Genomic DNA, 16,716 nt, shown 5'->3' with positions numbered 1-16,716 from the left:
GGAGATAACGCGACGACGATCGTGTCTGATAGCAAACACGAGGTCGGGCGTAGTGCAAGACGTATTACAACTACCCGCGAGTCTGTTGTTGTTAGATTTGTGGTTTCGATAGTTTTCAAATTTTTCACGTCGACCAACGCCCACGATACGGTTAAGACTCAAAATAGATTTTCATTTATACGCGAACACTACAGCGTATCAATTTTCTGCTATTCAATCCCGTGCCGTTGAGGACGTAAGCACGCGTGTTTCCTACCGTTGAATGTCATTTGTGGACGTCTGCATGAATGGAAGAAGCGTCGTCCAAATTATCGTCCGGCAGCGCCGACGGCGCCGAGTCCGCCGACTGGCGATTGCCGTTATGCTTCACGAAAAAACGTCATACAGAGGAGATCAAATCCGTGGATGCTGTGGTAAATTCATGGCGTCTCAAAGAACGGGTGAGTGTGTGGTTCATCGTTTAGAAGAATGTAATGAATTTTCATTAATTTTCTTTTATTTTGTATTGTTTTTATTTTGTGTATTCAGATGAAGACTGTGAGTGTTGCTCTTGTAATGTGCCTAAATGTAGGTGTAGACCCACCAGACGTTTTAAAAGTGCAGCCCTGCGCCCGTCTAGAGTGTTGGATAGGTATAGATTTCATGACAACTATAATGTTGATTTAAAGTCATAATTTATTAAAATGGTTTGGTCTTATGAATATGTTTAAACTGAATTAGATCCAATGATGATGATTCCTCAGAAAGCATTGGAAATAATTGGAGTCAATTTGCAAAAACAGTACGAAAGGTGGCAGCCAAGAGCACGGTACAAACAATCGTTAGACCCAACTATAGAGGAAGTAAAAAAATTGTGCGTTTCCTTGAGACGAAATGCAAAAGAAGAAAGAGTCCTTTTCCACTATAATGGACATGGTGTTCCAAAACCTACAGTAAATGGTGAAATTTGGGTGTTTAACAGGGTTAGTTGATTTTAATTTTTAATTATTATTCTTTATAAACATTTAAATATTTAAAATATGTATCAATTTTGTTAGACATATACCCAATACATTCCATTGTCCATTTATGATCTTCAAACTTGGATGGGATCACCATCAATTTATGTCTATGATTGTTCAAATGCAGGAATGATAATAAAATTATTTAGCCAATTTGCTGAACAGCATGAAAAAGAAGATATGGTATGTATTATTTTGTTTTGTTATTTTAGATTTTTTTTTATTTACTGATCATTAGTTTAGAATTAAACTTTGAAATTAAGATAATATGATAAATAATTATTTAATATTGATTTCTATAAGAAAAAAATAAATTGGCAATTAAATTTGTTTAACATATTTAATTATTGAAAATAAAACAAGGAATACATAGCAGAAAGATACATAAAATAATACATTTAATTTTTTTTAATTAGTTCTATTATGCATAACTTTTATAATACATTTAGACTGGTATAAAATAACAAATGTAACATGTCACTCATTAACAATTGATATAATATTATATTTATTACTGAAAATAAAGCCTATTTATGCCGATTCCATTAATTTCTAAAAAATAACAACTCTAATTATTGGTACAAATGTTTAATTCAATTAGTGGAATATACATAATAAATTGATTCAATTCTATAAATTGTTACAAAAATTATCTAATGTTTATTATTTATTGATTTAGTAAGTAATATTAAACCATTTACGTTTAAATGTTCTTTAGTATCATTAAAACATTTATATATTCTAATGTATGGTATACTTTAGAACTATTGTCATATTATTTTATTTCTGATTGAGTAAAATGTAATCTATATTTCTACCTTTAAAATAAAAAATAAAATAATATCTTTTTTCTTTCAATAATAACTATTTTTTTTAATTTAAGCTATATATTATACAACCATATTTCATAAATATGTTTTTTCATTCACATTATAATATGGTAATGAATACTCAATACACATTTTGCCTATTTAATATTTGTTACTTTAATTTTCAGCATAATGCTACCCAAAGCCCATTGTTTGTAAACAGTGAAGGATCTTCCTTTAAAAACTGCATTCAACTGGGCGCATGTCAAATAGATCAAACACTTCCAATGCATCCAGACTTACCTGCTGATTTGTTTACGTCTTGCTTGACTACACCAATTAAAATGGCTGCTCGGTGGTAAATTATTATATCTATATAAATGTATAAATTAAAGTTATAATTATTATTGATTTTAAAATAAAACATAACTATTCATAAGGTATTTAGGTTGTGGAAATCAATATAATTTTTATAATTTATAATCAATTGTGATTAATGTAATTATGTACATATATTCAACAAAGGCAGTTTTATAATTGTTATCAATTTACATTCAAATTATAATTATATCAGTGCATGACCTGTAATTTAAAATCGTTGTTTAAATATTATGAATTATGGTGGCTCAATATTATTGCATTATGTCTCAATATTCATTAGGAATTTTTCATGTTAATATTCAAAATTAAAGAAACAATTTTTTACGTCATTTGAGTTTAAAGTTCAAATGTCTAATTAAGATATTATTAGATAAACAAACATGTTAGATATTAAATGTGTTGCTACAATAATAATCAATTGACTAAAAATAATTGTAAAATTGTGTTACTGCAATTTGAAATTTATTTCTCCAGTAATGCAAAAATGTATTTTTAATACATACTTTAACAATATTTCATTAGTAAATAATTTGAATGTTTTTATATTATTTACTTAAAATTGAATCATTTGTTTATCCTTTAAATTAGGGTAGACATTTTTAATTTTCAAGTGTATTTAAGTTATAGATTAAGAAATAGAATACAAATACATAAGTATCTTAATATTTTTATCCAAGTTCAATTGAAGTATTTATTCTTTTATTGTCTTTAATTTAAATTTTACAATTATGTTTCTGTCTCACATATTTTGCATGTATTACATATTTCAGATAAGGATTTATTTACAGAAAACAGAACACATACTTTCCAATTAAATTTCCTGTTTAATATGAAAATATATTTTAATTGATAACATTTAATGATTATTTATAGAGATAATTTACTATTTTTATCTACAAATAATGTTTTGTGTTTTTGATAAAAGTTAATTTTTATCCATCTCTGATAAGTTAATGTTGTGTCCAGAATGTTTTAGAATTCCTAGATAGTTAGATGCTCACCTATCTATGTTCTATAAAAATATATTTATCTAAACAGACTGTTAATTATTATAATTTTTAGAAATATTACATTTTATTTACAAAAAATGTTCCCATTAACAATTTCTATTAAAAATGTTATGTAAGATTTAATTGTAAATTTATTTACAGGTTTGTAATGCAAAATATGTCAAAACATTGTTCAAAATTAATTCTTGATCTGGTTGATAAGTGAGTTTTGCAATAAAAATGATTGTTATAATTTAATTTATTTATTCATTAAATATTTTGTTTCTATTAGAATTCCTGGTACATTAAATGATCGACGAACTATGTTAGGAGAATTAAACTGGGTATTCACTGCTATAACCGATACAATAGCTTGGAATATATTACCTAGAGGTAAAATTATAATCATTAACTAAATTTATAAATTATAATATATACTGTATGAAAAAAACTTTAAAATTGTATTTTTATTATAAAGATACTTTTCAAACACTATTTCGGCAAGACTTGTTAGTTGCAAGTCTGCTAAGAAACTTTTTACTGGCCGAACGTATTATGAGAACATATGACTGTGAACCAGTATCTTCGCCTAAATTACCGGCAATGCACAATCATCCCATGTGGCAGGTTTGTAGAAGATAAAAATATGTTTTATTTAATGAATGATTTGGTACTTGACATATTTCTTTCAATTCATTTATACAATCTCTTTATTTATTTATAAATATTTTGTTTACAGTCATGGGATCATATTTTAGACTTGTGTTTGTCTCAGTTACAACGTGTTCAAGAACACGGAGATGGTTTTTTTGTACGCACAACATTTTTTGAAGAACAATTGACTGCTTTTGAAATTTGGCTTGACCATACATCTTGTTTACCAACACAACAACGTAGTGCACCTGAACAGCTTCCCATTGTACTCCAAGTAATTAAAACAACAATACACATAATTATATAATGTTCTATAATAATTTATTGTATGGTGTTGTGCAGGTTCTATTAAGTCAAGCACATAGACTCCGAGCATTAGACTTGTTGGGCAGATTTTTAGATTTGGGGCCATGGGCAGTAAATTTGACTTTATCTGTAGGTATATTTCCATATATATTGAAACTACTGCAGAGTTTTGCGGTTGAACTTCGACCCATGTTAGCATTTATTTGGGCTAAAATAATGGCTGTTGATCATGTAAGTATTCAAAATAAATTATAAAAATTATGTAAATAAAAAAATGATTGATTATATCTATTAACAGACTTGTCAAACTGACATTGTTAGGGAGAATGGTTTTAAGTATTTTTTTCAACTGGTTGAAGATATACGTTTGCCTGTAAGTATAAAAATTGCATTAATACTTTTATTACTATTTTCATTTCTTTAAAAGATTACTTGATCAATTGTTAACTTTTATTTAATTGCATTTGGATTTTATATTATGTAACAATTCTTATGTTTTTGATACATAAATATTCTTATTGTCATATTTACAGTAATTATTATTTATAATTACAAATTTGAAAACATCTATTTAATCTTTAACCAATTTATTTCTTCTCATATGAATATGTCAGATAACATTAAAAAAAAAATGGGTACTTGTTTGTTATCACCCTGCTAATAAACCATTTAAAATTTATCACTTCACTAGATAAATTTTATGTTAACATCCTCTAATCTAAAAATTTGATATTCATGATCGATATTTCACTATAGATTGATATCATCTTACGTAGAGGTAAATACTTCTTATAATATTAAAATATTGTATTATAATTTATAATCATGTCAGTATGTTGTTGACTTATTGCTATATTTGTCTAATTTCAAGAATGTACTTATCTTGAAAAGACTATTAATTTATTTAAAATTAATTTTAAAGACTTCATTCTCTATAATATTTAATAATAGCATTCAATTTTATAATAAAAAAATATTGTTAAAATAATTAAAATGTGAGAAAAACTAACTTATTTTATTGTATTTACTTATGTATTATTGTAAAATAAATTAATTTTTAGCTATATTACTATTTAATGGTAAACAATATATTATTATTATTATTTATTTTTACTTGAAATTTTTGTCACAATTTATAAATAAATGCTTGAGTATAGTAGACCTAATCTGGTGGTGGAATTATATAACAAACAAGTATTTTTAAATGCCATTGATAATTTTTAATCCTTGAGTTAACTATACACTGTATTGTGTTTGAGTATATTTATATGTAGGTTAACATAGGTAGGTAAGACCTATAAGTTACTTATACGATGAATATTAATGTTATACAATGTAATATAGTAGAAAGCTGTCTTTGAATAGTTCATATTTTTAGTAGTTACTAACCAAATATTATTGAAGAACCATTATTTTATTGTCCTTATGTATTTATACCTTTTTTGTTTATTAAAAATTTGTATTTTATTTGTATGGTTATTAGGAAGAACAAAGGATGTTGGGAACTGTTGTACTGTCCCGACTAATGCAAAACTATAAGAATGGCCAACAACTTGGGCTTAAAAACAATTTAGTGTGCATATGTCTTGAACAATTAGCCAATGCTAGTGCTCCATATAAACAATGGTTGACCTTATGTCTTGCACAGTTATGGTCCGATTACGATAAAGCACGTTGGGTTGGTGTACGAGATATAGCTCATGAGAAACTTTACATTTTACTAGAAGATAAAGTACCTGAAGTAAGTTGATTATTTATGAAAATAATAATATTTTTAATTTTCTAAAAATTGTATAACAATTGTTTGTAGTGATGAAAATTTAGGATAATACTAAATAGATTGCTTTCTTTGCACTGATTTTATTTGTATATAGTATATACAGATATACAGATTGTAAAATATACTGTTATATATTTTTATAACAATTTAATTTAATTAAAAAAAAAAAAAAGATAAGAAACAAATTTTATGGTTATATAAAAAGAGCGTGGTATTTACTAAATGTATGTTTAGCAGTTTCAATTTTATGTTATTAATATAAAAATTTTGAATGAAGTTATTTGTTTTTAAACATAAAGTTGAAAACATAATCTGTATTATTGGTTGTTTTTAATATTTTAATTTTAAAGTCATTTATAAATAAATTACACATTAATATTTAAAAATGTACTGATAAAATACAATATCAATAAATAACTCAAAATAATAGTTAAATTTATATTTTAGGTTCGAGCTGCAGCAGTATTTGCTCTTGGTACTTATGTAAGCTGTGATAAGGATCGTACTAACTATGCTATAAAAGTTGATCTAAATATTGCTTTGACTTTATTAAATACTGTTGCTAAAGATATGAGTCCTATGGTCAGGGAGGTAATAGTAAAAAACAATTGCATTTGGTTATTAATCATTAATAATAATGAATGTCATTTTTAAATCTAGGAAGTTATAATCGCTCTTCAATGGACTGTTATCACATTTGAAAGATACTTTTTAGAAATAGCGATGCAGGAACAAACTGAAAAATCATATGGATCTCTTTATAAAAGTATGTTCAATAAAAAATATTAAATTAATTTATAGATTTCAAAACAATAATCAATTATTGTTATTAATCCTATTTTTAGGTCCAAATGGTAGCTCAAAAACAGCTAGTCTGTCTAGAAAGGGATCCAAAGAAAAACTTTCGATGCAGCCTACTAGTGTAATAGTTACTGTAGTATCACCTCAAATATCACCTGGACCTAGCATTTCAGATGAAATGCCAGAGGAAACAAAATCTGATCTTTTGAGGCGAACAAATTCGTCCTCATCTATAGTTACCTTGGGTATGAGTATATATTTTATACTAATTAGACATAATTTCAAAAGTACTTTACTATCTTTTAGATGCTTATCAAACAACATCAACCTATAACAATAATCACTCTAAACTATGGAAGGGTTTGACAGCTTTAGAGCATGATATATTTCCAGAAGTTGCAGCCACTGCACAAAAATTAACTAAATACATTAGGCAGAAGGTAAGTACTTAATGTGTGTATACAATATTCTGATTTAAAAATAAGTGTCAACAATCATTACTTATTTTGATTAGCTTAAAAACAAGACGGATAGTCGTGCATCACATTCATTACCCGCATCTCCATCTTCTAAAAGTTATCTCAGGTATTGAATTGATTAATTTTATAATTTGTTTTATTTATTTACATACTGTATTTTAAAATGGTCTTTTTGATATATTTTAGTCAAGGAGATTCTCCCCCATTGTCTGTACATGATCTTCGTACTCGACAGAGAACACCTATTACTCCATTCAGATCCAATTCTAGGACGAAAAAAATTGTGCCCAACACTGTATGTAACTACTATTATGTACACAAATTGTTTTAGAAGAATAACTATTAATACATCCGTCGTGCAATTAGATTGTAGAAGAAACTACTATGCTTTCATCATCATCTTCACCGCCAAATATAGAAAGTGATTGTGAAAAGGACTCAACAAATATAACTAAAAGTTTATTAAGATCTCAATTTTTCGAATGGGTATCTAAAAACTTTGCTCATCCATTAAGTGGTATGAATGATGGAGGTGACTTTGAAAGTGCAATATACTATGAACGTGACTGGAGGTGACTGATATTAAAACAAATATTGTTTTGATAACTATTGATATAATAATAAATAAGTATTAGTATTAATGGTTAAAATTTATTTAATAGGTATACTCGAAATATGATGCTTCGTAAAGAAGCACTAGAAGAACAAAACAAAGTAAATAATTTAAATTGTAAGATAGAACATCAAATATTCTCATCTAAATGTAAACAATCACCAAATTCATTGGTGTTTTATCCATATGACCCTCATGTTATTGTAGCTACGAAAGATTATTTAACGTAAGTAATACATTTTTAAAACTGTTTATTAAAAAAAAAAAAAAAAAAAATAGTAACAAATGCTATTTTCTAATATAATTATTTTAAAACATATTTTTTAATTATAGAGTATGGGATTATCATAGTAGCTATAAGTTATGCCAATGGAAACCAGATGTTAGAAGTCACAATCTCGATTTGTCATATAGATTAACTCCGCATTTATCTGCTGTAGAACTGATAAACAGCCACGATGTTGCTTTAGTGTTGGCGGGATATAATGACGGAAATATTCAAGTTTGGTCTCAATGCATTGACGGACCTCCTAAATTAGTTACTGGTTGGCATGCATTACCTATTTGCAAAAGTCCAAGTTTTGAGAGTTCTTCAAGTAAGTAAATTTAGTCTTAACAAATATTGACAAACCATTTAATATTATACATTGTATTAATTTTTTTCTTAACAATTATCAGTGGCTATGCAATGGGATCAAAGGTCATGCCATTTAATTTGTGCAGGGGATTCAAGAGTTATTAAAATTTGGGATATTGAGACTGAAACTAAACTGACTGCTTTATCAACGGGAGTCAATGCTTCTGTGACAACTATGTCCATGCAATCTAAAGGTAATTAAGAGTTTAATTGTCACTAATCAATAATATATTTTGATTAGAAATGATCATGAAATTAACTTTAATTTTATAACAGTCTCATTAGCTTTAAAAAGTTAATAATTCAGAATTAAAAAAAAAAAAACAATACATTTCTTAATTTGATTCCCTGGTGGCTGTTTGCTTAAAATATACAGTCATAATACAAATAAAATAAATATAGAGAAATGTGTATAACCATGTATATTATTTAGAAGTTTGTTATAATATGACACAATTCATAACCCTTTTTTGTTTATAAAATCAAAATTATTTAATGATCAATAAATATCTATTTTTTAGTCATTTAATAGTGTAAATATTGAAATATCTTGTATCATAATTTAAAAAAAGTACTTGATTCTCCATTCTAAAGTTATTTTATATTTTTTCACAGAAAATAATATATTTGCTGCTGGTTGTAAAGACGGTTCAATTAAAGTGTTTGATAAAAGACTTCCACCAGATGAAGCAAAAATAGCTTCTTTCATAGGACATCATAGTAAAATACTTACCTTAAGATTACAAGATGCTACAGTAGTATCTGCTAGGTAAATGCATTTTTCTAATTTAGTCAAAAACAAGTATTAAATGATAAATTAATGTAATAGTGCTTATGGAGACATAAAAACATTTGAGTTTGGCCATAATGCACCACAGCAGGAATTTCATGTCAACAACATGCAATCTGCAGCCATTCATTCGATGTGTAATATAATAGCATGGTTAGTATAAATTATAAAATTTGTTTTAAAAATAACAATATATATTTTAAGTTATTTTATTTTATTTTTAGCAGTAGTATAAATCAGATGTTATTATTCTACAACACAGAGGGTCAGTTGTTGAATTCTTTGAAGTTGACAGACTGGTTTATGAGTACACGTTATTCACCATTAATGACTACCAAGTTTCACCCCCAGAAAGTGCTACTTTCTACTGGGGCTATGGACGGAACAATAGCATTATACTCAATTGATCCCAAAAGATAATGAACGTATAAACTTTTTTGTTTTTTTTTTCATGTTAATTAATTTTTGTTATTCTTTTTCTAACACTTTAAATATTCATGACACTTTCTTTTATTGTGCTCAAAAATTGCTATTCGACTGAACATTGGTTTTTTATGTACTTAGTATTTTTCTGTACATAAAAAATTAATTTATTATTATTATTTTTAAACTAATACTATAAATATTATTGTTGTTACTCTGTTAATTGAATGTCTTGTACGTTCTGCCATAAATCGTTTATATGTTCAAACACATAATTTAGTTCTTTGTGCCGATGTAACAAAAAAAATTCTTGTAAGTGAGCTGGGACGACTGGTTTGTCATATTTTCTGACATCTTTTACAAATTTATTCTTGTCGTCTTCTGTACCTTCTGGACGAAACCTAATGAACATTTTTGAGAGTTGATAATCTGAACATGTTCCAATATACTGTTTGTAATCCACTCGGCCAGATCGAATCAGTGCAGAATCCAATCTAAAGTAACCCATTTGGCCAACATTTATATTAGAAATGTATTATTATTTATTACAGACTATATTATTATTGTTATTCACCTGTCGACATAGTTGGTAGTCATAAATAGTATTCTGCCTTCGGATGATACAACACCATCCAAAGCATTTAGTAATCCGCTCAACGTCACTTTAGTACTGCCTTCTGCCACAAGTTAACAATAATGTGTAAAAATTTGAGTATGGACATCAAAAACATAATATTTTTAAGGTATGCACAAAATATACCTATGACCAAAGGTGTACATATACAATAAAGTTTTTTATAATTTGTAAATTAGAAACTAGAAAGACACATTTGTATGTAATTTACATACTAATTTAAAAAATAGATTAACCTTATTTAAATTGAGTTAAGTTAATATTTTTCTCCATATTAATTTTTAACTTATTAAGTTAAATTTATAATTTGTTAACTGTTAACTTTTAACTTATTGATCTTGTATCCTCTTAACTTAACTTGAGTTAATTATTTTCATTAATTTGCTCACCTTTGGCTATGACTGTTTCCCCATCTCTGTTGGCGAACATCGCGTCGATATCTTCCAGGAGCACAAATGATTTAGATGGTACTTCTCCCATTAATTGAACTAGTTGATCGTCAGACATTTTTGAGTCGTTCAGGCTTAACACGCACAAGCTGTACTTGATCTCGCCAGCCAATGCCATGATCATAGATGTCTTGCCACAACCTGGCGGCCCATAAAGCAGGTAACCCCTACGGTATGGTATTCCTAGAACACCGAGACATAATTGTATTTTCTAGTTTCAAGTCTTATTTCGTTACTGTACATTACTATAGTAATTCAAAAATCGTACTATTTGGTGTAGATTATGTCCAATTGGGGGTTGGGTACTTACCGTGTAACCGTGTTGTATTAGTGAACTAATAAAATTCAATTATTTACGTACCCCTTTCTAAGTACCATGATTGGTCGTTCACAAAGTCATGGATATCCTTTAGTATGTTTTCAATCACACCCTCGTCTAGTATAACGGACGTCATTGACCGCGGAATGCGGGGCTCTCCAAAGTTTTGCCACGTATCGTATGAGGGTACCATTAAAGTGGTTCCCGACTCCATAAGAGACATGGCGTGCAATTTGGCTGGAGGACAGTCAATGGAATATATTACATGAAATACACTACACCTTACAATAAATAAGACGAATATTTAAGGTGTATAATATTAACAACTATCTGTGGTACAGCGAATACCAACCCTCTTCCAAGATATCTTTCAGCACTTGTCTGTTTCGACCCAAAGTAGATAAATAAAGCGTTTCATACGGTTTATAACCATAGTCAGGAGATAACATCGAGCTGCGATCAAGTTTTACGCGTATTGTATGACCTTTGTACCTGAAAATAGTCATAATAATAATAGTTCGTCGTTACAAAGCATCAACGTAATAGTTGAACAGCTAATGCTGCAGCTGGACGAATCAAATTATATCGTGGATAGAAAAATAAGCGTAAGCTACGTCTGAAGTATACGGTTTTCGGTAATTAATTGTTCGAGCGAGCAGAGCATACCAATAGGTACTGTATAATGCATAGTTGGGTTACAAATTTAAAATTGCAATAGTTGCTGAAAAAATTTATGAAAGCCTACCTGCATTATTCGCTTGCTTAGACAGTTTAAATCGAAATTATCCCTTTATCCATTGTCTCACTATGTGAAATCACCACAGGTAAGTAATCCCAATTTTTTCCGGAGCATACCCGGCGAGATCAATGGTAGTGATTTAATAAAATGGTGATTTATAGTGGAAAATATTATGATCCGAAAATTAATAGAGCTAGAGCATGATTCCAATAAGTTTTACACTAATAGTAGTATACTAATATATAATACAATAATACACAATTGTATTAATCTTACTTAAAACAGTTAAAACCATTTACTATTTATGTGTCTGTGTAAAATGCAAACTTTTGACGGACGTACGCACTGTGAAATATTAGTTAAATTGTAGTATTGCAGCTCTGGCGCGTAGCCAAGGAAGGGGGGTGTTTTGGCAATTAAATTTATAATCCCATAATATATTTTATGTTTAAAATGCTTCAAGTTAGGTTAGGGTAGATTATATTTTTTATATATTTTACTAAAGAAAATATTCAAAAATTAAACGTATTTTATAATTTATTAACGTGACCATATGACCATGTTGGAAATTTGAACAGCCTCCCTCTTTAAGTTATATTTAAAGATTAGGTAAATTAAAACCTTTTAAAAAGTTTGGCTACGCGTCTGCTGCAGCTACGATAAGTTATGCCATATCGTCTCTGAACTGGGTTTACTTGAACATGTGTTCGCCGGAACTTGGCTTGTAGTCGAACTTCGATGTCATGTGTCCGGACTCCGTGTTCCGACAGGTAGTGTTGACACTGAAGTGCAGTAAGTGTTGATTGTACTTGGAAATCCATTGCAGTAGCCAAGGGTAACACTTGTCATTGTTGGAAACTTCGAGCTCGGTGACGTAGTTGCGCCAAAAGTACAATTTAACAAGTTCTATCGTCTCATTGATAACTATCGAAGCCAGACTGAGGCTGATCAGTCCTACTACCTCGGACACGTACTTACTGGATACAGCGGCCACTGCGACGTGTTTTAACAACTGCATATTTTTATTACTGTGGATTTAACACAAAGCTTACACTAAGTAAAGTTAAATATACTAACTTGATAAAAATACGCGTACTATTCTTCATTATGTATCATATTAATTATTATGTATAGTTATTAGTTATATGATTGTAATATACTACAATATAGGTACCCAATAAAATGCATTGAAGTCTCCTGAAGGAACAAACAATGCATTGGAAATTAAAAAGTATTAAGGCACCTGTATAATTCATATTCCACATTTACATAAGTAATATCATCTATTAATTTTGCATAAAATACGTCAAAAATTAACTATTAGCATAAGTAAATAATAAGGTAGTTTATTCTTTATAACTTTATACCAATCAATAGTTTAAAATATTTAACAATCAATTTACACAAAAATTGATTACCTATGTAATATTATTCAATATTCATAAACTAATTATTTAATAAAGTAGTACCTATAAAATATAGGTACCTAGGCAATTTATAAAAAACAAATTTTAATTATATCTTAATAAATGCATTTTAGCATTTACCTAACAATTTTAACTATTTTTCAAATGACTTTCAGTACCGCGAAATGCATTTTACTGGCGGCCAACGTAACAAGACGTTTTAAGTAGTTTAGCTTGTTGAGAATAGGGCAATGTGGTAAATAAGAATTTTTCTCTACTTGGAGCCGAAATAGTCTAGTGCTGAACGAGATCTTGAAGGGGTTGGTATCTGCTGTACCGACGGTAGTTATAAATAATATTATACTTTACAATCAATGTTGGTACTTGGATGTAGTGATACGTAAATAACTTAACTTTATTAATTCATAATAATAAGGTTACGCGACAGTTAGGCATACCTACCTATTATTTGTAAGACATATTGACATATTGTTTTTGGTATTTATAAGCAATTTTTTACACAGTATCATTAACTTGTGGAATAAGGCTGTGTTAAAGTGATGCTATGAGGTTTACTAAATATACTAGATAGTATGGTACCTATGGTTTGAAGACAGAAAATATTATTTAATATTTATGACTATTGACTAACAAACGTGTCAACTAGTGAATACTGAATAATAATATAATAATACAATGCTAAACATAAATAATAGTCAAATGAGTTATTTAAGGTTCAATTCTGCACTAGCTGATTTGATATGATCTAGTAGATTTCAAACGGTACTTGGAATATGTTCAAAAAACAAAATTATTTAAGTAAAAAACATAGATTTTGACAGTTGAAAAGTTCTAAGTTATTTTTACTATTTAAGTATGGGAAAAGTAATTTTGTCGTCATGGTTAGACCTTAGACATTCAAATGTATACTTAAGTCTTTAAGAGTTAACCTTTTCCGCCACTAAATGAATATTTTTTTTAAATTTCATACATTTTCCTAATATTTACTCATCGACGCAAAAATAAAATAAGAATTTCCAACAAATTTGTAGCTCTATAATATACCTCTTTATTTTTTAATAAAATAGATGATGATAAAATTGGTAGGTATTACTTACGACATCGTTGTTTACGGTGATATACGTCCAGAAATGATTATGTGCAACTGTCATTCAACTGTTCCAACTCAATAAAATCAAATTATCATTGAACGCAACGACAAAATAAACCTCAGAAAGTGAATGGTACTATATGATCACCGTGTACAGATCAAATATAGGTAGGTAGGTATTCAGACAACTCATGCAATATTTTAGAAAAATTCATCGGTCTGAGAGATGAATAACTGCGCTGGTATGCGAGGAGGTGGTATTATAATTATTATTATTGTTGTTCGCTGTATTCACTCCTCATCCAATAGTCGTTTCAAGTTTTGTAAATATGAATGTTTAAACGTTTAAAGCCAGTAACATTATTATTACAAAGTACCTTAAAACTGTGGAATATTGAAAAACAAAAACGAAAATATGCAAGGAATTAACTTATTCTAATACGAGTATTGGGATTAACGTTTAAATAGGTATATTTTTTTAACTTATAATCAAGGACCTTAGAGTACTATAAAAAAATAAGATATTATTATCACGGTTGAAATATACATTATATATACATATACATGTATATTTCAACCTTGAATATTATACAGAACTGATTACGACTAGATACTAGATAGCGGAGTGAAGTCCATGAAAAATAATCTATCAGGCGGTGCATGAAGGGGAAACACTTTTTGAGCCCAAGCGCTATCTATTAGTTGAGCTTAACAATAGACTAAAAAACAATTTCATCAATATTTTAATTTATATAATATTAAATTATTTATTTATTATTATATTTTATAATTTCTTACTTCGCCTCACGATTAAAGATAGTATCTTTAATACAAATTAATAATCTATTATATAATCTTTAATATATAAATTCATAGGTTATTACAATGTTATTTATATTACATAGGTGTATATTTTCTTCATTATTATTATTAGACCTAGTTATTTTACTATTATTATGCATTGTTATTAAAGGTATCATTCTAAAATTGAAAATTGAATAATCAATTTTATGATATGCATGACAAAATGAAAAAATTATCTCAAACAATTATTGATGTATTTTTCAAAAATAATAGCTTGAGGGAGCCACAACAAATTTTATTAAATTAGATTATTAAGACTTGTAATTTTACTAATCTCAAAAATAGAAGACAGTCAGATAGTCAGATAGCTGGATACTTATCAGTATTATTTTTCACATAAGGTATAAAATGCACATAAATAGTTAAACTAAAAATACTTAAAAATTTATAAACTACTTATTTCTCAGATCTCCAAGTGCGTATGAATTTTTAAGAGATCAAAATGTTATTCTTCTACCAAGCCCTCGTACTGTGAGAGCATATTTATCATACATTTAGTCTCCTTATTGTGGATTTGACAATCAGTTTATTCAGTTGTTTTAAAAAAAAATAACTAAGTTATCCCAAGAACAAAAACATGGTATTTTGTTGTTTGATGAAATAATACTCCATCAAAGTATTGCTGTTAAATCATCCAACTTAAGCTGCAACTTGGCTTCGAAAATTTTGGAAATTAAATACATGCTTCGAATACTAAAGCTAACCATGGTTTGGTATTTATGTTTCAAAGCATGTCTGTCAATTTTTGCTGTTTTCACATCTACTGGCACAGTAAAAGGTGTATTCTCTGTAACACATTAACACAGCTTTATATGTATTAAATTATTTTTACATATTTTTTTAGGTATTATACTTGCACAAATGCACAATTGTCAAAGCAATTTCTTAATTGGAGAAATCCAATGGACGAGAGTTGAATCATATATGTATTTTCTGATGTTCCTCACTTAATTAAGATTTAAGAATGTAAGAAACAAGCTCAATAACAAAACTACATTAAAATTAAGTAAATAATTAGAATTTGTTTTTAACATAATGTTTGGAAAATATATTTTGATTTGATAGGTACATCCAGATAGGTCTCATGTAAGTTGATCACATTACCAAAAGGTTTATGAATTGGATGTATCACAAAATACAGTTGTTCCTACACGTGTGTGTCCTAAAGTTACAGAAAGACATTTAAAACTGGACACATTTTCAAAAATGACTGTAAAATTAGCAACTCAAGTAATTATCTAACATTTGTATATCTATATTATTTAGTAATAAATACCTAATTACATCTTTCAAAGTTGTCATTTCCTATTCTGTTAAAGATATTCAGTAAATCTATAGCAAAAGGAATTCGATTTTATAGAGATCATATACAAAATGAAGAACTTAAGGATAGTATTGAAACTGAAAAGTTCACAACTATACTTAATTCAGTTTTTGATGCTCTAAACAGAAAGTCTGCTGCAGCTGAAGGCATAAGAAAAGGAAGTACCTAATAATTGTGAGGTAAGTTTAAATTAATATTTTAAATTTA

At 28.1% G+C, this 16,716-nt stretch overlaps 2 protein-coding genes across 4 annotated transcripts; one reads left to right on the top strand and one right to left on the bottom strand.

Annotated features, from left to right (window-relative positions):
- Positions 1-6: 6 nt before the first annotated feature.
- Positions 7-9,886, top strand: LOC132921817 (regulatory-associated protein of mTOR). Of its 2 annotated transcripts, none has more exons than XM_060985027.1 (25): positions 7-440; positions 529-631; positions 721-962; positions 1,038-1,184; positions 1,999-2,168; positions 3,343-3,402; positions 3,473-3,573; positions 3,659-3,807; positions 3,920-4,108; positions 4,177-4,371; positions 4,439-4,513; positions 5,624-5,881; positions 6,368-6,511; positions 6,581-6,686; positions 6,766-6,966; positions 7,028-7,161; positions 7,236-7,306; positions 7,387-7,495; positions 7,567-7,772; positions 7,863-8,039; positions 8,147-8,409; positions 8,492-8,644; positions 9,066-9,219; positions 9,280-9,393; positions 9,468-9,886. In XM_060985027.1, exons 1-25 carry the CDS (start codon positions 288-290, stop codon positions 9,658-9,660), a joined length of 3,867 nt encoding a protein of 1,288 aa, XP_060841010.1. In that variant the 5' UTR covers positions 7-287; the 3' UTR covers positions 9,661-9,886. The 2 variants fall into 2 exon arrangements, with proteins under 2 accessions (XP_060841010.1, XP_060841009.1); XM_060985026.1 differs by having other exon boundaries at positions 9-440; positions 9,465-9,886.
- Positions 9,434-14,872, bottom strand: LOC132921819 (mitochondrial chaperone BCS1-like). 2 transcript variants are annotated; one of them, XM_060985029.1, is made up of 8 exons: positions 14,329-14,872; positions 12,500-12,832; positions 11,418-11,557; positions 11,108-11,302; positions 10,687-10,929; positions 10,238-10,340; positions 9,879-10,157; positions 9,434-9,811 (listed from the first exon to the last, which is right to left on the bottom strand). In XM_060985029.1, the coding sequence occupies exons 1-8, from the start codon at positions 14,331-14,333 to the stop codon at positions 9,793-9,795; spliced, it is 1,317 nt and encodes a 438-aa protein (XP_060841012.1). In that variant the 5' UTR covers positions 14,334-14,872; the 3' UTR covers positions 9,434-9,792. The 2 variants fall into 2 exon arrangements, with proteins under 2 accessions (XP_060841012.1, XP_060841013.1); XM_060985030.1 differs by lacking the exon at positions 14,329-14,872 and having other exon boundaries at positions 12,426-12,771.
- Between the last annotated feature and the right edge of the window lie 1,844 nt (positions 14,873-16,716).

Source organism: Rhopalosiphum padi, chromosome 2 (genome assembly GCF_020882245.1).
Source record: "Rhopalosiphum padi isolate XX-2018 chromosome 2, ASM2088224v1, whole genome shotgun sequence".
NCBI classification, from domain to species: domain Eukaryota; kingdom Metazoa; phylum Arthropoda; class Insecta; order Hemiptera; family Aphididae; genus Rhopalosiphum; species Rhopalosiphum padi.
Note: the sequence above shows the minus strand (reverse complement) of the source record. Positions and strands in the feature narration are given on the sequence as shown.